This window comes from Microchirus variegatus, assembly GCF_963457635.1.
Source record: "Microchirus variegatus genome assembly, chromosome: 4".
In the NCBI taxonomy this organism is placed as follows: domain Eukaryota; kingdom Metazoa; phylum Chordata; class Actinopteri; order Pleuronectiformes; family Soleidae; genus Microchirus; species Microchirus variegatus.
This window is the reverse complement of record NC_139805.1, coordinates 30,372,845-30,396,358: the sequence shown is the minus strand read 5'-3', so window position 1 is coordinate 30,396,358 and position 23,514 is coordinate 30,372,845. Positions and strand designations below refer to the sequence as shown.

At 38.2% G+C, this 23,514-nt stretch overlaps 1 protein-coding gene across 7 annotated transcripts; it reads right to left on the bottom strand.

The window, feature by feature from the left end:
* Positions 1-36: 36 nt before the first annotated feature.
* Positions 37-23,514, bottom strand: znf740a (zinc finger protein 740a). 7 transcript variants are annotated; one of them, XM_083887932.1, is made up of 21 exons: positions 23,456-23,514; positions 20,805-20,967; positions 20,413-20,595; positions 19,740-19,886; positions 18,967-19,084; positions 18,636-18,719; positions 16,516-16,599; positions 14,970-15,053; positions 14,374-14,457; positions 13,773-13,856; positions 13,340-13,423; positions 12,644-12,727; positions 10,429-10,512; positions 9,937-10,020; positions 9,510-9,593; positions 8,992-9,075; positions 7,228-7,311; positions 6,739-6,822; positions 4,888-4,971; positions 4,366-4,484; positions 37-3,235 (listed from the first exon to the last, which is right to left on the bottom strand). In XM_083887932.1, exons 2-21 carry the CDS (start codon positions 20,847-20,849, stop codon positions 3,062-3,064), a joined length of 1,962 nt encoding a protein of 653 aa, XP_083744058.1. In that variant the 5' UTR covers positions 20,850-20,967; positions 23,456-23,514; the 3' UTR covers positions 37-3,061. The 7 variants fall into 7 exon arrangements, with proteins under 7 accessions (XP_083744058.1, XP_083744059.1, XP_083744060.1 ...); XM_083887933.1 differs by having other exon boundaries at positions 19,770-19,886; XM_083887934.1 differs by lacking the exon at positions 16,516-16,599.

Below are 23,514 nucleotides of genomic sequence, written 5' to 3'. Positions count from 1 at the left end.
AAGTCTTTTATTTCAGCATAATAATAAGAAGCCTCTCCTCTGATTTTCATACAGTTGAAACTAATTGGATCACAAGGGTACATATTAGTTAGCCCATTTTACAATTATCATTGTAACATTTTTTTTAGAAAGTTATTCTTATGCACTCATTTTCCTACACAAAATAATATCAAGATCCTATTTTAACTGAGGACCATAACTCTGCATGCAAGACTAATAAAGAAAACAACTAATCTGTGATAGCTACTGTTATGCTGTTGTTCATCTAATACCATTATCAATATAATTTACTACAAATACCAGGGACTTTGTATAAGAAACAAAAAAAACATTTTTTGTGGTACTACTTAGTGCCTCTAATGTTAAAATTACTCAACATACTGGGCTCATACTGTACTGATCCAAATGGTTCTGTTCATGTTGAGGAGAAATAGGCTTTGTCTAAAACCTAAGATCTACTACAGTCTGAAGGGAAAAAAAATATCCATCTCTTTTTTGTCTTTTTTTCCTTTCACTCCAGTGTTTACATTTTTCTTCAGAATAAAAAAAAAAGGTCCTTGAAACAATCATAAAAAAAACATGATGAGAAATTCTCAGACAAATAAATCCTTTTGATCAGTCTGAAAAATTAAATCTCAATCTTATAAACAAATGATCCGAGACACAAGGATTCTATTGCATTTTAACAAGGAGTTGATAATACTAAAAAAAGCAAAAAAAACAATAAATGACAAAAATGTATTAACAAGTGATGTCAAATATATACTGTATTGCCCTTTAGCCATTCTGAGTATGTGCTCGTGCCAGCAGTGACCCTTCCACAGTTTTGGAATAGTGTTTCCAGAGCAAGTTGATGCATTTCTCAAACTTGGCCTCTTTGCTGCCACTGGTGTTTTTACTTTTTAAGCCACTTAAGACTGACTCTCCTCTTTATCCGTCACACAACTTTGTCTCAATTTAACAATTCTTATATATCTTATGTACTCATCTTAAACTTAACTTTATCCATCTTTTTATCCAACAAATCAAAAAAGCCACATCAAGCCTCATCCAAATAAATTCAAATCAGATTAAATCTCCTAACCTATGCTTTTCAATCAGCTTTTTCTTGCTGTGGTTTCAAAGAACAGTCAGTCTTGTGGACTGATCCTTCCACCTCTGAGCCCTGCATTCTGGGTTTAACAGTGCAGTGAGCGGAACAGCGCCACCACCGCCCCAGTCACGCAAAAGGATCAAGTTTGAGAAATTCTTCAACAGGCAGCACAGTGGCTCCGATTGACCGTCGTCTCTGCGGTCTGACCGCCACACAGACTCCACACAGTAGGAACTAAGTTCATCATCAGTTTCAAAAGAAATGGTTTGTTACAATATCATTTAGTACTACAATGATTATTTGTGTATCTGCACTCACTTAAGGCTAAAGCCAAAGACATGACAGACATCCATTACTACACACCAACCACAACGTATTTGGATAAAAAAGGCAACAGTTAGTGTGAAGCAGAGTCAAGCCGAGAGCGTTGATTCTGCTGCGGCCTTTGAGTGGCCAAAGCACTGCAGCGGGAAACAATTTAGCACAACCAACTTCTTACACAAGGACTGTCCAACTCTGCGGGGCTCCTTTACGATTATATATACTGTGTTACACGAAATATTCACCGTCTCTCTCTCGCGACGGGAGGAGTCTGTTTTCGCGTCACTACCGCTGTCAGAATTCAGTCATCTTGACAGATTTAAGGTTTTTAACATAAGAGAAACACAGACTATGTTCATGATCGGCTGTGTCGTTTTTGTAAAGTACATCTGATCCACAATAATAAACTGTTAGGAAAAAGGCAAATGAAAAGGAAAAAAAAAAGAAACACTAAGGCCACAAGATTTTGTATACCCCCACTAAATCTCACAATGTGAGAAACTGTACAAACAACATAATGGGACTTTATGTGGCCGACCTGCACTATTTTAGATCATGATCTATGGACAGAGCTGGAGACAGTTTTCTGCTGAGCACTATATATACTGAAAATATACACCGCAGTATGTATAGTGCAACTCAAAACTTGCAAAGGCTGCCATCATGTGCCATGTCCCAAGTCATTAGCTTGTCATATACAGAACATAACCCCGCATGTGACCACTATTCAACTTCAGGTTGCCCCTCTTTATCACTGGAATTCCTGGTTACAGTTATGAAGCAAGGCCTGAATCTAAAACATGCTCATGTTCCTCAGGTTTCCCCAGGGTTTCACTCAAACAGGCTGCGTCTGATCAACATTCAATATCAGTTTCTTTTTGGCCCATTTTGTGCATAAAACAATCGCCACTCAAGTCCCATAGTGAAATAATAATAAACATTTTTCAATTATTTACACAAATAATCAATAAAACTGCACCTTCTCTGACGATGAAGTCAAGGAAACCTTGTTGTTGGAGTCATTCTTCGACCAGACGTTGTTTTCAGTGAAATGTCTAATTGCTTAAAGCCGCGTTAACTGCAAAGGAAAAGAAGATCTGGTCCACATGAGATGTCAACACAGTGGTTTCCTTAGTTCACCTTAAAGGAAAGTTCAGTTTCATTCATTATGACCTAAGTGCCAATCCTTTGGCATCAAAATGGGCCACGCAAGGAAACCAAAGCAAGAAGTTGAAATCATTGTTCTCATCACTTTATCCCAGTTTGTTGCCAACACACTGGGGTAAACAATACCCACTGCGCCTCCCGAGTACCACCAAATGCAGATATTATTCAACAATAAAAACTTTTTTTCTTTTTGCAAAAATCAAATAGATTAAGTACAAAACAGGACCACTGTTCATCACAGAAAAGTCTCGCCTTTAAAAAAAAAAAAAAAAGGGAAAAAAAGCAGGAAAGTAAAACGGCAACAAAATAAAAAGTCAACAAAAACACATATGTCCTCAGTCATTAGTAATCCCAAGACTGGAGCTGCAATATCAGCCTGTGCTAAAGTGTGGCGCCACCGAGCACAGAGCTGTGAAGAAGAAGAAACCCTGTGGCTTGTCCCTTCTCTAGCAATGTTGCAGGTGAAGGGACGGTGGAATGTCAGACTGCCAGCCGACCTGAAGGGGGATGCAGGGGACTCCAGGTTGGGGGAGCCGGAGGAGGTTCTTGGGGATATGGACGTGGATCGCAGCATGGCTGGTTCTCTACTTTGGCTACATTGCGACCCTGGCACAACCGCCGATGCCGCAACAGCCGGTCTGTCCGAGAAAAGTTCTTTGAAACAAATTGGACTCGGTTAGTGATTCCAGTAAACGTGGAACAAAAACAGCATCAACACCAAGGACATTTCTTCTGTTTTTATTCAGTAAAATCTGCAAAAAGCTCTTGGCCTCACCTGAAAATGTTTTATGTAACATACATTTTGCATCACTATAAACCCAAATGTTTGTCACTGTTTCTTCGCAAGCGACGTCCTTTGAAAAAGCAGTAGGTGAAAGGAAACCCCAAAAAATGGTAACAGGTTGGACGTGGTAGGAGCAGAAAAATGTAACTTCCAACTGTTGTCCAATGCACCCTTTTCACCCAACCTCACACAGTTCAACTAACCCAAATCCCAATTGTGAACCTGAACATCTATAGGCCAATGGCATTGATGTTAAAGCAAAACTTAAATTTAACAGCTCTGGAATCATTGTGATGGTTAACTGACTTGATGGGGGGAGATTGGGGGCTGTCTTCACTCCCCCTACTGTCTGTTAGGGGAAAACCAACCTGCATGATCAGGACCGAGTCCTCAGATCAGGAGGTATCAAGTTTCAGGTCTCATGAGAAAGACAAATTGCTACATGGTACTACACACAGACCCTAGCCAAGTACCAGCTATAAGATCAAGACAGTGTGAGTGTAATTTTAGATGATTAGCGATAAAAAGAAGTATAGAAAAGTTGTTGAAGGAAGTAGGGAAGAGGGAAAAACCTCTCCTGTGACATTATCAAGGTGAGGCTGAGAACTATTCAAGGTACCTCGCATTATGCAAACACTGAGGTGAATTTGATTTGTGTCCTTTAGAGCTGATGAATCGATTATTAAATGAATCGCCAACTATTTTTGATAATGATTAAAACAAGATTTCTGATTGTTTTAGCTTCTTAAATGTGAATATTTTCTTCGTTTCTTTGCTTCACAAAACAAAGAAACTGTTCAAACTGAATCATTTTGGTGTGTGGACAAAACAAGACATTCAAGAACATCGTCATTTCCAGGTTTGACAAACACTGATCAAAGTTTTTTTTAACATTTCCTGACATTTTATGGACCAACCGATTCGTCGAGAAACTAATCAGCAGATTAATCGATTACAAAAATAATTGTTAGTTGCAGCTCTAGTGTCCTTGCATACATACCTGCTGGCACCGTTCACACTGGTAAGGCTTCTCCCCACTATGGACACGCTTGTGTCTCTCAAGGTGGTAGCGCTGGATAAACCTCATATCGCACATGTCACAAGCAAATGGCTTCTCTCCTACAAGAGCAGACAAATACAGTCAATGCATCAATTTTAGTGTCTCGTACCACACAAAAGGAGTGCAACGTTTACACTAGCTTATCTTTCATCACAGAATACGTTTCCAACACTCAGAAAAAGGTTGGAAAACACTGCCCTGTCAGGTTTTAGTCTCAGCAAATAAATCTTCTAAAAGGCCTCGTCATCAACTCATTATGTGTAGATTAGAGTGGAATTTATTGTTTTCATGGCCCACATTTACGCAACATAGAGGGCCCCAAAAAACTGGGGCATGTATTCTGAGGCTGGTTGAACATCCCATCAAATAATTTGACAACCCAAACTCGAGTTTGTTGTGACGCCGTTCAGCTGCAAGCGCCAGAGCCTCCGAGTGACAAGGGTATGGTGAAGGAACGCATACCCGTATGAGTGAGGCTGTGTCTCTCCAGGTGGTTACGCTGAATAAACCTCATGTCACACATGGAACAAGCATACGGCTTCACCCCTACACACACAGAGCAATATATTAGCCCTACCACCCACATGTGCAATACATACAACTTAAAAGCTCAAGCTATCACTACGCATATAAAGCATTTTTTCTTTAATAAAAAATAATTAATACGTTTAAACTTTTATGACATGCAAATAGACAAACAGCGGATTTAAAGTTCCTCATAATAATATGTAACATGTCTGGCTACAAAGCAAAAAGGACTAAAATCAGTGTTATATGCTGTATGAGTAAATGAGTAAACATTTAAATCACTATACGTTTGGCCTGAAAAATCATCAGTGAAATCCTCATTTAACACAGAAAACAATTGCTACATCCTCTCACCTGTGAGCTATTATACCTGTACACGCCACAGAAAACAAACACATTTGTTTTTTTTGTTTTTTTAAGTATAACGGTTCAAGTTTGACCCCCTGAATGAAAAGTTATCTACTTGTTAACTACATGTTATAGACTTCACAACAATTCAATCATATACGGTAAATGTATAAATGTATAAGATTGATAAGTGGTGCACTGGTACTCTGACAGTTTTTTTTCAAGATGGTTAGAGTTTCCAAAGTTTGCTCCTTGATAACTTCTGCAGGAATGTAATAAAAACACTTAATATACATAATACATCAAGAAAATTAAACATAAATTGAGAAATGACTCCTAACCCAAAATGGGTTTAAATAGATTTTTTTTTATTATTACTAATGGCACTTTTCCATTATACAGCTCTCGCACTACTTGGCTTGGCTCTTTGTTTTGCTTTTCAATTAGGGATAGTATAATGTACCTGCTCTGGTAAGGTTCCGAGTGAGCTGAGTGGATACTACAATGTGATGTCAACAGACTGCTGGTAAAGATTGTCATCGTGGGAGAGTTACAAGCACGAGAAAAAAATAAAATAACCCAAAACCAAACAAAAAATAAACTGTAGATCAGTTAAAAATCTCGAAAACATGCGGTAATCTATAACATTTAGAAAGGACATTTCCAAAATCTCAATACAGAGGAGTCTGGTGTATTTAGCCATAGTTCTGCTGAAAGCCGGCGACTGGCGATCTGTCACTAGTTTATGTTTTTGTGTGACATAAAAAAATATCACAGCAGTTTCACACAGCCGTGCTATGGCGCCCCCAAATTAAGGAGCAACTACAGCAATGGAAAACGACACGCCTAATACCAAACCGAGTACCATCGAGTAGAGCTAGAGCTGTATAATGGAAAAGTGCCATAAAATAGTGCCAATAATTGCAGGTGGAAGATAGTAAGGACCAGAATTGCCTTGTATAATTGGAGTTGACTTATTTTCTACCTGCAAACGTTGGTACCATTTTTGTTACAGGTAGAACATAGTTACAATACTTTTCCTTTAACTTAAAGGAAACACAATCTTGTGCTTCTGCATTTAAGCCAAACTGCCCTCCAGTATTACTGTAACACGTAGAATTAATTTAGCCAAAGGGCTCAAAAACAAGGGCCAATTTACTGCAGCTAACTTAACAGGTACAGTTAATCAAAAGTCATGAGCTTAACCAGAATTCAAGAGGATCACGTTACCCTGGAGGGCAATGAAGTTTGTTGTTGCCAAGTACAGGTTATATAGAAAAGTGAAATGAAGAGTACTGATGATTGTATTAACTTGGGTACCTACAGGAACATTTTTTTATGTTTTCTTGAAGGGTAAAAGCGTATCCTCATATGAGCACAATCTAGAGTAAATGTTGATCTGTATCATGTGAGAAGGGCAGGTGCACGGACCCATACCCGTATGAGTGAGGCTGTGTCTCGCCAGGTGGTAACGCTGAACAAACCTCATGTCACATATGGTACAAGCAAAAGGTTTCACACCTAAACGCAGAGCATTCATATATTACTTTCAGAACTTTACGCTTCGTGTTTTACAATCCATCAATCAGTACGTTAAACATCTATTTACAGTTGATGGGTTGTTAACCACTTGTCGGTTGGGTGCAATTCCCCAAGAAGAATACATGTCGATTTTTTATAATTCAAGTCCAATCAGTAATTTGTCAAACTGTGATGATTTCATATCCACAACTTAACACATCACATGAGCTGATGATGTCACAGTCTTATATTTTAAGACTTCAATGTTGAAATTAAATACATTATGCACGATAATCTAAGAAAACATGCTGGCTACTTTTACAGGAAATTTTAAATGGCCTCAGTCTAACAGAATGTATGTACAGTCTTATTTCAGTGATATGGGTAAGGTGAGCGGACTCGTACCCAAATGAGTGAGGCTGTGTCTCGCCAGGTGGTAGCGCTGAAAAAACCTCTTGTCACACATGGTGCAAGCATAAGGTTTCACACCTAAATGCAAAGTAGCAATGAATTACTATGCCTCACTTTCCAGTTTTAAATCATATGTATATATAGCTGAGCTATTGGTTATTAACCACACGTGCCAATTCATGCAAAAACCAAAAGGTATGTCAGTTTCCTTCCTTAAATTTACCAAATAGTTTTACTATGGACTACTTTAGCTTCATCTGTGTTGTAATTTGGACTCATTTCAATGAGTAAATGCAGTTAAAGGCACAGTTCTGGTTTTCTGAAGTGTGGCTATTTCAGGCACTGACACACACAGGCCCCCTTTACAGCTGGCATTAGAAAGTGTTTTCTGTGATCAGATTGCAGTCAGATACCTGACCACATAAGTACAGAAGTAAATAAACCCTGGACCCATTGAGGACGTACAGACTTTTATCCAATATGCAAAACCACTTGTGAGGTGTTTTGAGACACATTGTGACCAGATTGAACAGAAGTGTAATTTCTAATAGTCTACTTGGTGGCTCCGTGCACAGCTAACTCTGCTTTTGTTAGTTGTCCACTTGTCAAATAAGACTTCTTCCCCTGCTTCAAAAGCAAAGAGGAGTCCAATAGTGCGACTACATGTGCGGCTAACGTTGTTGTTGATCCGGCAGCGCACAGAGAGAGAAAATGACATAAGAAGATATGGCCGATAGCAATCAGATACTGATGTGGACACCGGAGGCGCATGTTAACACTATAAATGCAAGTGGTGAAGTGCTATCCGATTGCTATGTGATCACAGAAAACACACTCGAAAGCCAGGTGTAAAAGGGGCTAAGACTTCCCGTGCATGCAGCCAGCACCGGGAAGCAGCATCAGATGCTCACCCTCACTGAAAACATGGTAGCCAACAGGGACTCAATAAAAAAATTAGTTTGGCCACCGAACAACAGGCTCACTTGATCATTGATTTGATATCATGGCATGCAGGAGTTTGTTCATCCGCTGTTGCTTACACAAGTTCAAATGTTTTATTTTGTGACTTTGGTGTTTGAGATCCAAACTCGTCAAAAGAGGCAGCAGAAGACCAGCAACTCCTTTGTCCCTGGAGCTACAGGAGAGTTAGTGGTTTACATATTAGAGCTTTCAGCCAGAAAAGGCTGTGCAACAGTTAGGTTAAGTGGTAAACATATTATCAACACACCACTCACTTAGGCAGGTGTAGATTTTATGAGGTGAGCCTTTTATTAAGTGGCTAAAATCTGTTATTCCCTGTGTCCCCACTGGCAGCCACTTTTTCACACACATGGAGAAGTAAGCGCCGACTGTGTTAGTACCTCATGGGACCACATTCCAGAAATCCTGATCCATTTCTGTAAATGCCATTAATGGTGGTGCCTTCAGAAGATAGGTAAGTGCTACATATTTTACATTTTCAAATTATATGAATTGTAGCAACCAAAAAAAAAGTAGAAACATGAGTTTAAAAGCAAAAGGAGAAACCAAATGAGCCTGTGCTGCTGTTTTCAATTAGTTCATCATTTTGGAGTTCATTGGCGTTTCAGGGATATCAATTGTTATGTTTAACAACTTAGAATAAAAGCTAAAGGAATTTATTTGAGAGTACTCAGCCTTGCTGGATTTAATGTTATGATTGCACTAAGAAAGGAACAATAAAACACTATGTAAAAATGATTTATAAGATGTGACAGGGGCAGGTGCACTGACGCATACCCGTATGAGTGAGGCTGTGTCTCGCCAGGTGGTAACGCTGAACAAACCTCATGTCACACATGGTACAAGCAAAAGGTTTCACACCTAAACGCAGAGCATTAAGGAATTATTTCCAGACTTTGTCACTTTCTTTGTGTTCATAATCCAACAAAAAGCAATATACTCATCACCTATAAAACTATTAGGAATTGATGGGTTGTTAACCATTGTCCTTCTTTTTTAGAAATAAAAGCTAATTTCTAGTTTTACATTTTGTACATCTGTGTAAACCAATTCCCACATCCACAACTTAACACATCTCATGAGCTGATGATGTTGCAGTCTTGTATTTCTTTACATGTTAAGATTGCTTTAAATATTGCTTTGGCTTTACATAGGGGAATTTGATTAAGAACCTGTTCAAATGGTCAATTTTAAACAAACTTGGTAATTACTGTATATGGCTGACACACTGTGTCTAACATAATGGAAGTACAACTCTTATTTCTGTGACATGGGTAAGGTGGGCGGACTCATACCCATATGAGTGAGGCTGTGTCTTGCCAGGTGGTAGCGCTGAAAAAACCTCTTGTCGCACATGGTGCAAGCATAAGGTTTCACACCTAAATGCAAAGTAGCAATATTATATTTCTATGCCTCAATTTTCAATTTTTTGAAATTTAGAAATTCATATCTAAACTATTGGTTATTAACCACACAAATGCCAATTCATGCAAAACACAAATCCTCTAATAATGTCATTGCATTGTAGTTCACAAATAAATAGTAACACAGTAATTCGCTGTCATCCTGCTGTACTCGTATGATGATACCAACTAGGAAGTTAAGTTAAAACTGTAACTTGACATTTGCCTTCAAATATAACAGGTACATATGTATGAAGTGTTCAATGTGCACACTGACTTCTAACAGTGAATGTCATGGGCACGGTGCACGGACCCATACCCGTATGAGTGAGGCTGTGTCTCGCCAGGTGGTAACGCTGAAAAAACTTCATGTCACACATGGTGCAAGCATAAGGTTTCACACCTAAATGCAGAGCAGCAAGAAAATTAATTGTGTGTCTCTGCCACCAGGGGAAAATAAATATATACTCCTGTGTTATAGCTTTAAAAAAGAAAAAAAGGAAAGAAAACAAAACACAAATCTGGTCTAAATTGATTATCTGTGGTTAATAACCAATGTCATACCCTATAATAACTACAACTATAAGATAAATATAGATGATTATTTCACATTACAAAACTCCCAGAGGAGCAGTAAAATCCATCTACACAACACATGGGAGAATGAGTGCATCTAATGGCTATGATCACTTAAAATAAATCATCATCCATCATAATCTGTGTATGAATAAAGATATGCAATATTAAATCAGGCATTCAGTTTTTGCAGCATCCTAATCGTATGACTGGGTTGAGATCGGCAGACGCATACCCATATGAGTGAGGCTGTGTCTCGCCAGGTGGTAGCGCTGAAAAAACCTCTTGTCACACATGGTGCAAGCGTACGGCTTCACCCCTACACACACAAAGTACCAACTTTAGCATTAAACGAGTCAACTGCCAAAAATGATCAATGCTAAACTTTACTAATCGCTTAGTAAAGTTTGGTTGCACTCATCAGCGCTCCGTTTACACTGGAAATTCCAGTATGCTTTAAAAAAAGAAGCTATTCAAATTGGAAATTACATTTTCACATATCATTAAAAATAACTAAATGACAAAATGTCAGAAGACCAAAGTTTGTGTTTGGAAATAATTGTGTAGATCGCAACATTAATTATTAATTATCATCTTGGAACCTAAAAAACGATTAAGTATCCAGACAATAAATTTAGACTCTTTGGCAAATTCCAACGAGCACATAGCATGTTTGTTTTTGGGATCACATCATTTCCACAATAGATTTGTTTGTTTAGATTTGCTTTATCGCGCTGATCGCAGATATTAGACAATTTTAGGCAGTTGGTAAACAACTATGCACAACACATTAAAGGGGACTTACTATGCTAAAATGTCACTATTATTGATCTTGGACAGCCTTTTCTCTGAGCAGTATTAGTGCTAACCTCCTTTAAGCTCCACTATATTATGAATGGTGAAACATTAAGATTCCTACAGTGGGCACTGGTCACAGTGCTTCTGGAGGTTGTAATTTATAAGTCTAAAACTTTCATGTAAGTGGTACAATCAATACAAGTGATTGCAAATGACAACTCCTCAAATCCATCAATGCATGCTTGAAATCAAATCAAATAGGCAATATGTGCCAAGAAGGTATGGATATGAACAGCAACAAAGATTTAATCACAACGCCTCTGTTCAGTAAATACTGACCATAAGTGCCATAATGGTAGGTTTAACCTTATCTAAAATGCACTACAATGCAGACTGGATACCGCCTGCTGTCAGGAAATACAAACGTTAATGTTGCTAGTGAAATGTTAAGTCTGCCGTTGCCAGGCAACTGCACTGTAATCCTGAACTGTCAGTTATGTGTATCCTGGAATATATTAAATGCATACAATGCATTTTATCACAAGCTGTGCTGGGAGCAGATAACGGTATTAGAATTTATAAACTGAAACTGGTCCATGGTTAATGTTAACATTATAAACATGACAGAGAATGAGGAAAGGCATAGTAGGTCCCCTTTAATATAAGACATTGGTTTGCAGATAAACTTGTGATTTATTTTGAAAGGTTGAGGTAAAGTCATGGGAAAAAAAGAGCTGAAAACTAACATACAGTCCTTAGTTTAGGATAAAACAGTTAAATAACTTTGCTATCTTCACATTGACAATAATAAATATACTCATAATTGCTGCTGAAATATTCAAAGCAGAGGATCATGTGCTATTTCCTTACCATAACTTTGAATGTGAAATGACAAAATGACTAAAACTTGGCCTCAATTTTAAAATTGTATTAGTCCCATTCAAAACTGTTTTTTAAGCTGCAGGCAGTCATATACCTGCAGCTGCTCCAGGTTCAACTCCCTCCCTGACCCACTTAAACCAAGATATTTGGACAGAGCAGATGTTTCCTCATAAAATATGAATGGATATTAATGATGAAAATTACTAAAGATGTAGCATTGGTTAGATTTCTTACTGACTTCCAAAAGAAAGATATCTTAATGTGCGGTTATGTTTTTGGGCCTGCAAGCCAGAAAATCCATCAGTCATGGAATTCAAACAATGGTTTACTTTCTTCTTGTTATCCATTAAATATTTACTTTTATTTTTTTTTATTAATGACAATCAAGCAAAATAGTTTCTATAGATCAAACTAAGCTATGGACATGGATAAAACATCAGCAGTGTATATTAATTTCAGCAGGTATGTAAAACCAAAATATTCAACACTTTAATGAATGAAAAGCTGAAGAACACCAACAGTGATGTTTTTGCTCTGTGGTCATCATGTCATTTCATAAACAAAGTCTTGGCAGTCTTTCAATGTGTGCTTATGAAGCTCCTTGTAAATGTGACATGAAACATTAGCACTTGCCAATACAGTGACAGAAAGCAATACAAACTCGAGTTTGAAACAGCCATGTAAACATTACTGTGGGCGCATGCTGGGCCAATGTCAAGCAGACAGAGAGAGAGAAAAGAGTGGTCAAAGGTCAAACATTGAAGACATACCTGTGTGAGTGAGACTGTGTCGTTCCAGTTGGTACCGTTGTATAAACCTCATGTCACACATGGTACAAGCATATGGCTTCACCCCTAAACAGAGCACCAGAATGTTAGCTGTATTTCAACACAATGGAATGCTTTCAATTTGGCATGCTTTGTTACAAATTACAGGAAACAAAAAACACACTCAAAGACCTTGCAGACATCAAGAGTCATTATCAAGAACAAAAACAGGGCTTAATTGTTACAGTTCACAAGGAAAATCCTCATAGGGGCTTTTTGTCAAAGCTTTTTCAAGTTACCATTAGTTCAAGACGCATCATTTCATTATTTAGGCTGGCCAAATATATCCCTGGTGTCTTGAGGTTTTTGACTGCTGATGCCTGCATTAAAAAGTACTTTATAGTGTGACATTCCTTCTAATTAACGTGTAACATATTATCCAATAATACACATGCAGTTGTACCATTACAGTGTCAATGAGAAACAAGGTAATTGACAGAGTCACTTTCTCAGTGGACAGCTTTCCAACAAAGCCTAAAAATCCTATGAAACATTATTTTTATAGGGAAGCTTATTTAGCAACAATTGCTTAATTGTGCTATCACACAGAGGGAATTATCTTTTTTTTTTTTTTTTTTAAAGGGGAAGGGTTATGTAGAAGTTGTAATAATGAAAGGGGAACAATTAATTCAAGCATACCAGTATGAGTGAGACTGTGTCTTGCCAAATGGTAACGCTGGAAGAACCTCATGTCACACATGGAGCAAGCGTATGGCTTCACCCCTAAATGCATACAGTACCAAACTTTAGAAGAGAGTTCTGAAGAACTATGCACAGAATGAAATGCAATTGCACATACACTAGTCAGTGTTATACCATGAATGTGCCCGATATATGTTCATTTCCAACTAGTATTATGCATACAAGACTTGGAATGTGTCATGTTATCACTAAAAGCAAAAGCAGTGAGTACAGCAAGGCAAAAAAACTCAAAGAACTTTATCTTTACTAATTTAGAATACTGATTAGCACAAATCAAATGTGTCTTTTATGTCAAAGAACTGCCTAAACACAGGGGGAAAAACATATGACCCTAAAATAGTCAGTTGAAAGGGATAAGCAAAACTTATACCCGTATGAGTGAGAGTATGTCTTGCCAGGTGGTATCTCTGGAAAAATCTCATGTCACACATGGAGCAAGCATATGGCTTCACCCCTGCACACACAGAGCAAAAAGATATTCTGTAAAAACAACATAATAAACTGAAAGGACACACTCAGCTAGATTATGTATCCAGACATGCCAAAAGCAGTAGCACCAATTAGTAACACTTAAAGATTTAATTTGCTAATCCATCTACTACTCTGATTGATGGAGTTGAATGCATTATTTGCTGAACTAAGGAATTCCAAAGCAATTATGAACTGCAAAGGCTAAAAGGGTGTTTGAATAAAGTCAAAGTATTACTTCAGGTGAAAATGCTGTCCAAATTTTAGAATGACAGTCCAGTTTTTTTCTAAGTGTGCTGTATGTGACAATGACACATACTTTGAAGTTCATGTCAAAAAAATAAGTAAAATACTTAAAGACATCTTCAGCATCCACAGGAGTTATTACATTTTGTATTAATGTTTCAAAAACCAGACTTAGGTCAACATATATCAAGGGACAGACCAACTACAGTAAACTGGGTATTTGGGCTCTAATGTAACAAAGAAGGGCAAACCCATACCCGTGTGAGTGAGGCTGTGTCTCGCCAAGTGGTAGCGTTGGAAAAATTTCATGTCACACATGGAGCAAGCGTATGGCTTCACCCCTACACAGACAAAAAGTATATAAATATAAACTAGAAACAGAAAAAAACACATATCTGTCAACACGACCCCAATACCAACTCTTCCCTTGGTTCTACAAGCACATTATACAATTAGACTTAGTAACATGTGGTTGATTTGAAGGATGGGTGACTAACACCACAACTGAGAGGAACACATTTCTAAAAATTAGGACTAACAAAGAAATATATAGAATTAATTTATCTGTTAATTATTAATAAATAATTATTGTGCAAAAATAAAATAGACCATTCAGCAAGAGTTGTTGTGTAGATTCAGGTCCAACAGTAGGGATGTATGTAATTACATCGACTATGATTTGTTTTTTTAATTTTACCCTCCTAATACATGTCTGGATACATCTTCATATGAACATTTGGATGCTTAAAGCAATCGTTAAGTGCACGTTTTATGCTATACAAGAAAAAAGAACTGAATTTGAGGTACGATTAAAACACCACTACATAATGAGCTAGGATAAGCAGACGCATACCAGTATGAGTGAGGCTGTGTCTTGCCAGATGGTAACGTTGGAAGAACCTCATGTCACACATGGAGCAAGCGTACGGCTTCACCCCTACATACACAAAGTTTTGACAGATTAGCTAAGAGGATCCTCTCACATCAAAGGGACACAGCATTCAGAAGCGTTAATCCACTAGAACCTGGCAGGCATTATACATTCTAATTAAGCTGCATGCAAAGGGGATACATGTTTCTCTTCTTTTTTGTAAGTGTCTTCCATTATGGGGAGCAGTTATCTTTAAATCATGTAGAACGTGTCATGAAAAAAGCAGCATCAGGATATTTAAGATAAGCATGTTTACAGCAAGAAATACAAATCAGCATCAAGATGGTATCAAAACGTCTAAGACAGTGATCAAAGTGGCCATCTGAAACCAAAACTTAAGCACACGGCTCCACCACTCAGAACTACATTATCTATTATCTATATTGAGCACATTAATTCAATTTATAGTGAAAAGAGTGTGCTGCCTTCAAGTGTCACAGGTCACAAAAGACTCCAATCTAATCTCTGCTATGAATTCACAGCAGAAGCCTCTGCATAGGAAATTGTGCAACTAATACGAGAGAAATCTTTGCTTAAGACGTCAGACAATTGCAACATAGAAACAAAGGTTGCACAGCCATTAGTCTGCATGTAAAACAAGTGTGGACATCAAAGGACTATTCCATAATACACCATGGCCAAAGTCAATCAACTACTTCAACGTTATCAATTTGTCAAAAAACAGTTAGCCAATCAAAAATGTTTACTTATCCTCGATATTCTGCAAATGTTTTTTTTATACCTCAAATGTTATAAAAATGATAACCATTCACTCACATCTCATAATATGGCTTTTAGACCATGTCTCTTCTATCAAAAATGCTCGAGATGAAAGTACATAATGTAAAAAAAAATCTTGAAGCTCTATTTCTTTTGCTCTGCTAGCATATTGCAGTTGTTGGCCCCAAATAAATAGTTAAGGGTTTGAGTGATTTGTGTTGCACAGCAATGGTACAAGATGGATAATGCACTTTGAGGGGTCCACATGAAAGATTTTAGAATAGATGTCATAAAATGGCCAATTATTCTACATGTTAAATAACAAGCCATTCTGTGCGAGAATGGTTTATTACAAATAATAAATTGGTTTGAGACCCAATAGTATATCTGGAAAAGTTCACTCCAAAGGGCACACACTTTTATCATCATCATTATTATTATTATTATTATTATTAATATTAATATGGGGTAATCCGTCCTGAACAGTCCTTCAAATAAGTGTAACATAATCTATTATTAGACTGTTCAAAAGTCACTTCATAAAAGGTCACTGTTGAATTTTGACACATTTTACTTCACCATCTTCTAAAGGACTGAACCTTCATGTTTTCTTGTATGCCGTTTGTGTGGTTATTGACTTTGAACCAAATTATTTTATTCCCATCACCATATTAGATATATATGATATAAACAACCTGACTGAAGTAAGATTCTTTACATGAACTGGGTACGGCAAGTGGACGCATACCCGTATGAGTGAGTCTGTGTCTCTCCAGGTGGTAACGCTGGAAAAACCTCATGTCACACATGGAACAAGCGTACGGCTTCACTCCTACACACACAGAGCATAACATTATTAGCTATTCACGCTATACTTGGTCACATTTCCACTTATTTTAAAATAAATATATGCATATGTGGATATAGATCATATATTTGATTAACATTTGTTTACTACTGGGGCAGTAGTCAGTGACTTGGAAACAACGAGGTTGGAAATTGACTTACCCTCAGTGCACACTTCTTAAACAATGAAAAAACAAAGAATTTGTGAAAGGGTGCAACGCAAATATTTACACTATGCAGAAATGTCCCCAATTTTCAGTTCACATTTACAGTTAAGAACATAGTCCTTTGATGTCCATGCAGTTAATTTAAGTAATAATAATAATAAGTAATAATAGCAACATACAAAACCACTGACTAATACATAAATTCATCAATCTTGCACTATTTGTGGCCTTTGATTTGAGGCTTTCACATGCGTGCATTGATTGGGGTCCACAAGTTACAGTCCACTCTTAAGTCCACTATCAAAAAGTCTCTACGCTCTCACAAAGAAATAACATTGGTGTCAAGATAGCTCAATAAAAAAAATCACATTTAGCACTGACAATCAACCACATAGTATTGAAATTCAATCTAAAAAGTAAAAGCACAAGTATTCTTTGTAACACATATTGAACTATTGTATTCTCTTTCACGGAAAAAGATAACACATGTTGACAAATATGGCTGCTGATAAGCCTGCTCCAAAACTCAAACGTCAGTAAAGCCTGTGCAGAAAAGTTTCTCAAATCACCAATATGCTTCTACAAAAATTGCCTTGACCTTAGATGTGTTTTCCTATCCTTGTGACTACAACCAGGTGTGACACAGCATCGCCCAACCACACTTGGCAAGTTGTTGAACAGGGCATGGCATGCAGTAACTGCTGGGTGGCAGGACATGCAGGATTGCAAACCTGGGTGTAGATGTGCTTTTAAGTGACCACAGCATTTTAATTATTGTGTAGTCAAGTGCTTTTCTTTACAGGACACAACAGCTACAACCACATCACACATTAAAAATCTGCTCCCGATACACGTGCCGTCCACATTACCTAAACAATTTATAGTTCCAGAAATGGAAACATTTTAAAATGCTGCTGCATTAGGTTTAATTTGAAAAGTCCTGGCCAGCGCTTCAGTCGAGATGGAAAGAAACAAAGACCTTTACAAATAACAACTTTACTGTAACATTTAAGTCCTGTTTTTGTTCTTACTCACATTCACTTCACCTGACTGGTTCTAATTGGCCACAAATCAACTAACTGTCAGCTGTGAACAAAAGCTTTAGTTTCATCTTGTTATCAGTTTTGTACCCAAAATCATTGTTACATAGCAAACATAAATGCAGAATAAAGAATACATTTTACATCAGCATACCCTGTGCACCTGAACGGTCAAGTATTGTGTTAGAATGGATGGAGATTACTACTGGTGGGGAGCTCAAACTCTCGTTCAGATGGAGATTATTTTATATTTACAACAGTAGTGTGGATGTAGCCAACAGCATTTGCATCAACAACAGACATTCAAAAATTTAGAAACACCTACTTTACTTGCAAAACAATCACAAACCACAAAACAAGCAAAACATTTCTTCAAACACAGGCATGGAGCCAAAAACTTGGAACCGACAATATGAGTTTAGCAGACTCCGCCTCTACAAACAAAACAGCTCAACTGAAATCTTGTAAGTTCTCAAATCCCATCAGCTTATCTACAAATTGCACCAATCAATATTAATGCTTTAATATTGGCCAAATAGGCACCAACAAAGCAAAAATAGTAATAACTCTTCAAAGAACATGAGTTTTTAATAGTGGACTCGGAACTGTTGGACCACACTGCGTCAAATTACTTCATGTAAATAATTTTTCTGGTTTTGGGGACCAACATTTGTAAGACACATACTGTGCTTTGTGTTTTGGGCTGGTGGCTTTGTTGGAAATTACTGTCCACAGACTAAATGAACCCTGAGCATCTGTCCATTGATACAGGTTGTCGGATTTGTGTTGTATGGGTACGGTTAAAGGACGCATACCCGTGTGAATGAGGCTGTGTCTCTCCAGGTGGTAACGCTGAATAAACCTCATGTCACATACGGCACAAGCATACGGCTTCTCCCCTAAACCGAAGAGCACCAGTTTTAGTTAAAGACCCCACAGATACTACCAATTAACTGTGAGGCAAAAGCTATTACCAAACAAGGTTTTCAAGCAGGCCACTGCAAAACCTTACAATTGCTGCACACTCCCAGATTCAATCCAACTCACACTCTCCAGACCTCTTTCAACAAATGACTCATGTATTCAGGCATTAAAAGCTGATTTGGCTTAACTGTAAATGCGAGTTGTTCTACGCATGAACCATACCTGTATGAATGAGGATATGTCTCTTCAGGTGGTATCCACTCCTAAATGCTCCATAACAGTGATCACAAATAAAGTTTTTCTGCACTTTGGATGATGGACCATTCTCATCTCCTGTGCCCTAAAGAGGACATTAAAGCAGAGGGATTCATCATGTATTCCTAATAAAGCCTGAATAAAGTGTAGGGTTTTCTTTTTGGACCACAAAACAATGGCATTAGTTGGACATACAACCCACCCAACTGCGCAGAATCTGGTGAAAACTCTAGTGTGAAAATTCTGTGTTTACAAATGTACGCACTCACCACATTCAGCGTCGTGTCTATTTAGATATTGTACCATTTTTAAACCCCTAACTGTCTTAGGTATGAAAGAGAAAACACGTAAGTTTGTTGTGCTTCTTTTACTACATGAAATTTACATCTGAATTAGAATACCCCACAATGTCTTCCAATGGCCTAATGCCCTCATGTTACAGCTCCCCCTGCTATGCACACAACTGCAGTTATTGTGCTCCGCTTCTCTCTGCTCCCCTCCCCCTCTTTCCTCTCCAGTGATCCTCCACCCCCTCCACATCTTCCCTGAACTCCTCCCCCCACCCCCACACAAACAAAATGTGCACGCATGAAAGCTCGATGACATGGGCACCTGAATGCAGTTAAATGCTTTCACAACAGAACGTGTAAGAAACTAAAGAAATATGAGACATAAGAAAAAATTAACTAAAAACAAAACAAAAAAAAGCCCACCCCCTATTAAAAAGCGCAGTGACTGACCTTCCCTCCCCTTCCTTCTTGTTCTCTCACTTTGCAGGGCGCCACTGATTTCCTGTTCTTTTTTTTCTGCTGCATGTCCTCGTTGGCCCTCATCTCCTTCTCATCAAGCAGGCGGGGAGCTTGGAATTCACCTTCCTTTCGGATGAGCTACACAGCCAGAAAAACTGTATTATCTTCTAATTTCATACTTACACTTGGACAAAATACAGAATATTTGACCATGACTTACATTTGCTGTTAAATATACAATAAGTGTTTTTGTCACTCCCCTCATATAAAAACAGTCCTGTATACTTTTTTTTTTAGATATTGCTTTTGATAATGAACCATTTAAAACTATTTATAAAAAAATTCTGACGGCGAAGGAAAATCAGCCACACCTAGTAGTTTTGTCACTCAAACAATAGGATGGTAACAGGTGGGAACGTGTCTATGTGAAGTGTCTACTACTTTACAATTATGGAATTAACTTTGAAGAAACACATACATTCCTACTCGTAAAAGCATATCTAGTTCAACTAATTTGCTAGCACAGTGCCATTCTGAATAGCAATATTTCATCTGGGCTGTGCTTATAAGAAAGTCTTCAACAACTGACTAAACGAGTTAAACCATTAACAAGATTTAGAGTATAGCATATCATGGTCCCTGTGATTTGTAAGTGGGTCCTAACCAGGGGTGGACAGCTCATTCCAGAGGGGAGGATCATGTGGCTCTGGGGAGCACGGTCAGGTCCCTCTCTCTGCTGTGGTACGTGACCAAGGGGAGCCATCATTTTTTTCGGCGGAGCAGCCATGGAGCTGGCCTGCATCAGGGCCATACTGGAAAGGACAGCTTCGCAGCCAAGCAGCCCCGCCTACAAAAACATAAAAAAAGAAAAAAAGAGAACATATTACCAAGTTCATCAAACATTGACAAACAGTCTGCAATTTGAGACTATCTGCATCTGAGACAATACTGCCAGTCACATGGCATTTACGAAGCTAGTCATCAACGACAACATCCTGAGTGACACAAGACTGTAAGTACAGTTATTTGTAACCATTTTGGTGTTCTCAAACAAACCCATTTCATATGGTCGCGGACTGAGCTGCTGGGCAGATGTGACATTGCTGGGGTGTATGTGAGCGCAGGGACAGGGGTGGGGACAAGGTCATCCAGAGATCCGTCAATCAGGATGGTCGGGCTGGTGGGAGGCCACACCCACCTCACTCATCTAGCATTAAAACTGAGGAAGCAGGAGGATGTGGATGAAACAAACATTAAATTACAACATTACTGGCCTACTTTATCATTACACATTTCATTAACTCCAGTTAATGTTGTCATTTTTCACACAGACAGATTATATCAATAATACAAACGCAAATCACAGAACTTTGTCAAAAGATATTTTAGTTCATATAAATCAGTCAATACACCTACCTTGCCCTGGTTTATTTATTTTTAAACTAGTCTCACATTTTATAACACAAACTCACCTACAAACCAGGTTAGTAAAACCCATTTTCTGCTGGTAAAAAGAGACACTAACCCCACTAGCATGGCGCTTTTGTCTGCTTCTATTAGTATTTATCTCATCTAACACTGACAATATTGAGTTCAAAAGAGAGACTGGAGATATAAATCTGTAACTAATGACCAGGCAGTGCTCACATTGTTTTTTTTCCTGTTATGTGTCGCACTTCTGCTTCACTGTTTTGATTGTTTACAGTGTTTATGACGTAGCACATGAGCCACCACAGCAAGAAAAACAGTGAAAAACTCATGTACTGACAGTGGAAAGTTAATAGTCTTTTATCAGGTTTACTAGTGAATGCGCATACTGACTCACATTGGCCTCTTTTTTAAAATTTGGATTATAACTAGAGCCGATTACCACTACAGTTGCTTGACTTGAAAATTAATACTGAATACACCCTTTCCAACCGGTGACTTGAGCCAGATGTTAGGTGGGCGTAAAGTGGATTTTAAAAAAAAATCACAATAGCCAAAGAAGCTTATTGTAGACAACAAACTATGCATAACAACTATGACCATACTAAACATATACCTTTAATATGACATCATCATCAGTGTACAGCTTAACGCTCAGTTAAAACATAATGCAGTGCTAGTCAGAATCATTTTGGAGAAACAGATATTCAAGCTTCAAACAGAATAGCTGGCCTTAAATCATTTTACGTACAATGTAAAGTTTGACATTGATTATGTTTTGCTCTGTAACTCTTGTGTTTTATTGGGGATTTTGGTTTAAAAGTGTCATCTTCGCTTGTAAAACTACCCTACACCACAGCTCAAGGCAAAACCACTGGATAAGATGAGAAAAGTGTGAACCAAGGCTGTAGGAAATCTTAGCTGGAAAAAAAATGTTTCTTCATCTTCTTTGACACCAAACAAGAAAATTGAAATTTCCTGATGCCTTACGGTATATTACTGCCATTATATAGATCCCTTTAAATACCTCGTCACAACAGGCTTCCTTACAATTTTGCAATGGTTTCAAAGTGTAAATCTTGCCAGGATCAATCGAAACAAATGCCAATTGGATATATTTCATTCATAATTCTTCTTCTACAAAAGGCTTTGAAATGCAAAACAATGACATTTCTAATACCCATCTTAACTTTAACCAAGTGGGAAAACATAACATGGAATGGCAGGCCTGTGTGTGAAAATCTATGATGAATGCGGTTATACTGTAGAGAGTGGATTAGATAACTGTATACGTGGGATGTAAAAGAGGAGGTCTGCACAAACACTATTCTGCTGCTCCGTTTTGCATTTTGACATGGGGTTTGTTAACTGGCCTGTAGCGAGTAGGCCATTATTCAATATTTCTCATAGAAACACTGCTTTTACTTGTTATAATATTTTCAACTTTAGAGTTCGGCTTCGCCTTAATTTGCTCTTTTGACCAAGTGTGGTACAAGTTAACTGTTAGGATCGTGTGCCACCATAAAAGTTTACGATAGCAAGATGGAGGCAAAGCTGTACTTAAAACGCTAAACTGCTTTCGCCAGTAGCGTTGGGTAGCTAGCTTTGCTGCTAAGAATTTAGACATTTGCTAACGCTAATTTAAAGACCATCCAGCGAAGATGTTGTATCTTCATCGGCTGCATTTGTGTCATTGTGTAAAAATGCAAACCATTATAGTCACTATATTAGAGTTCCAAAGACAAGTATGTGAATTTTCCGCTGTGGCTGAAGTGGCCTTCGCACCACCACCACCACCCACCCACCGCTAATGTTTAACAAGCTGGCTAACATCAGCTAGCTGCTCGCTGGCGCACTCGACCACAACAGTGTTCGTCAAAGAACGAATCTCTGGCCCACCTGGATATGTGCACCGTGGTAATTTACAAGTCGTGTGTATATTTTGCAGAGTACTTCGGTACTTCGGAACCTTTTTCAGGTTCATATTTCTCAAATATTCAGCCTCTAGTGGCTTAAGACGAGATAGAGCGATAACGACATCCGTGATGGCCGTCGCTGTGAGAGCTTCCCCCTCCCTCCCGATGATTAGGCTAACATTTGTTAGCGAGCTAGCCGCGGCTAAAACCTTGACGCTGTTGCAATTCGGTAAATGCCCGTGCTGTCGCCCATGGAGCAGGTTTTTTGTTGCACAGATAAGACTTTTGTACGAGCGGGTCGCTGAATGCGGAACCAAAATTCACCAAGCATCGAAGATGTTTTTTTAAATAAAAGACACGTACCTCTTTAGCTTCACTCCTCCGACGTTTTCAGCAGCGTCTAGTTTACAAACACAGGAAAC

Coding starts and splice junctions, on each gene's coding strand:
- znf740a (XM_083887932.1), bottom strand. CDS start 20,849: ATGTCACATCTGCCCAGCAGCTCAGTCCGCGACCATATGAAATGG. Junction 19,085..19,739: donor AAGAAGGAAGGGGAGGGAAG/GTCAGTCACTGC, acceptor TGTCCTCTTTAG/GGCACAGGAGATGAGAATGG. Junction 4,972..6,738: donor ACACAGCCTCACTCATACGG/GTATGGGTCCGT, acceptor CTGTGTGTGTAG/GGGTGAAGCCGTATGCTTGT.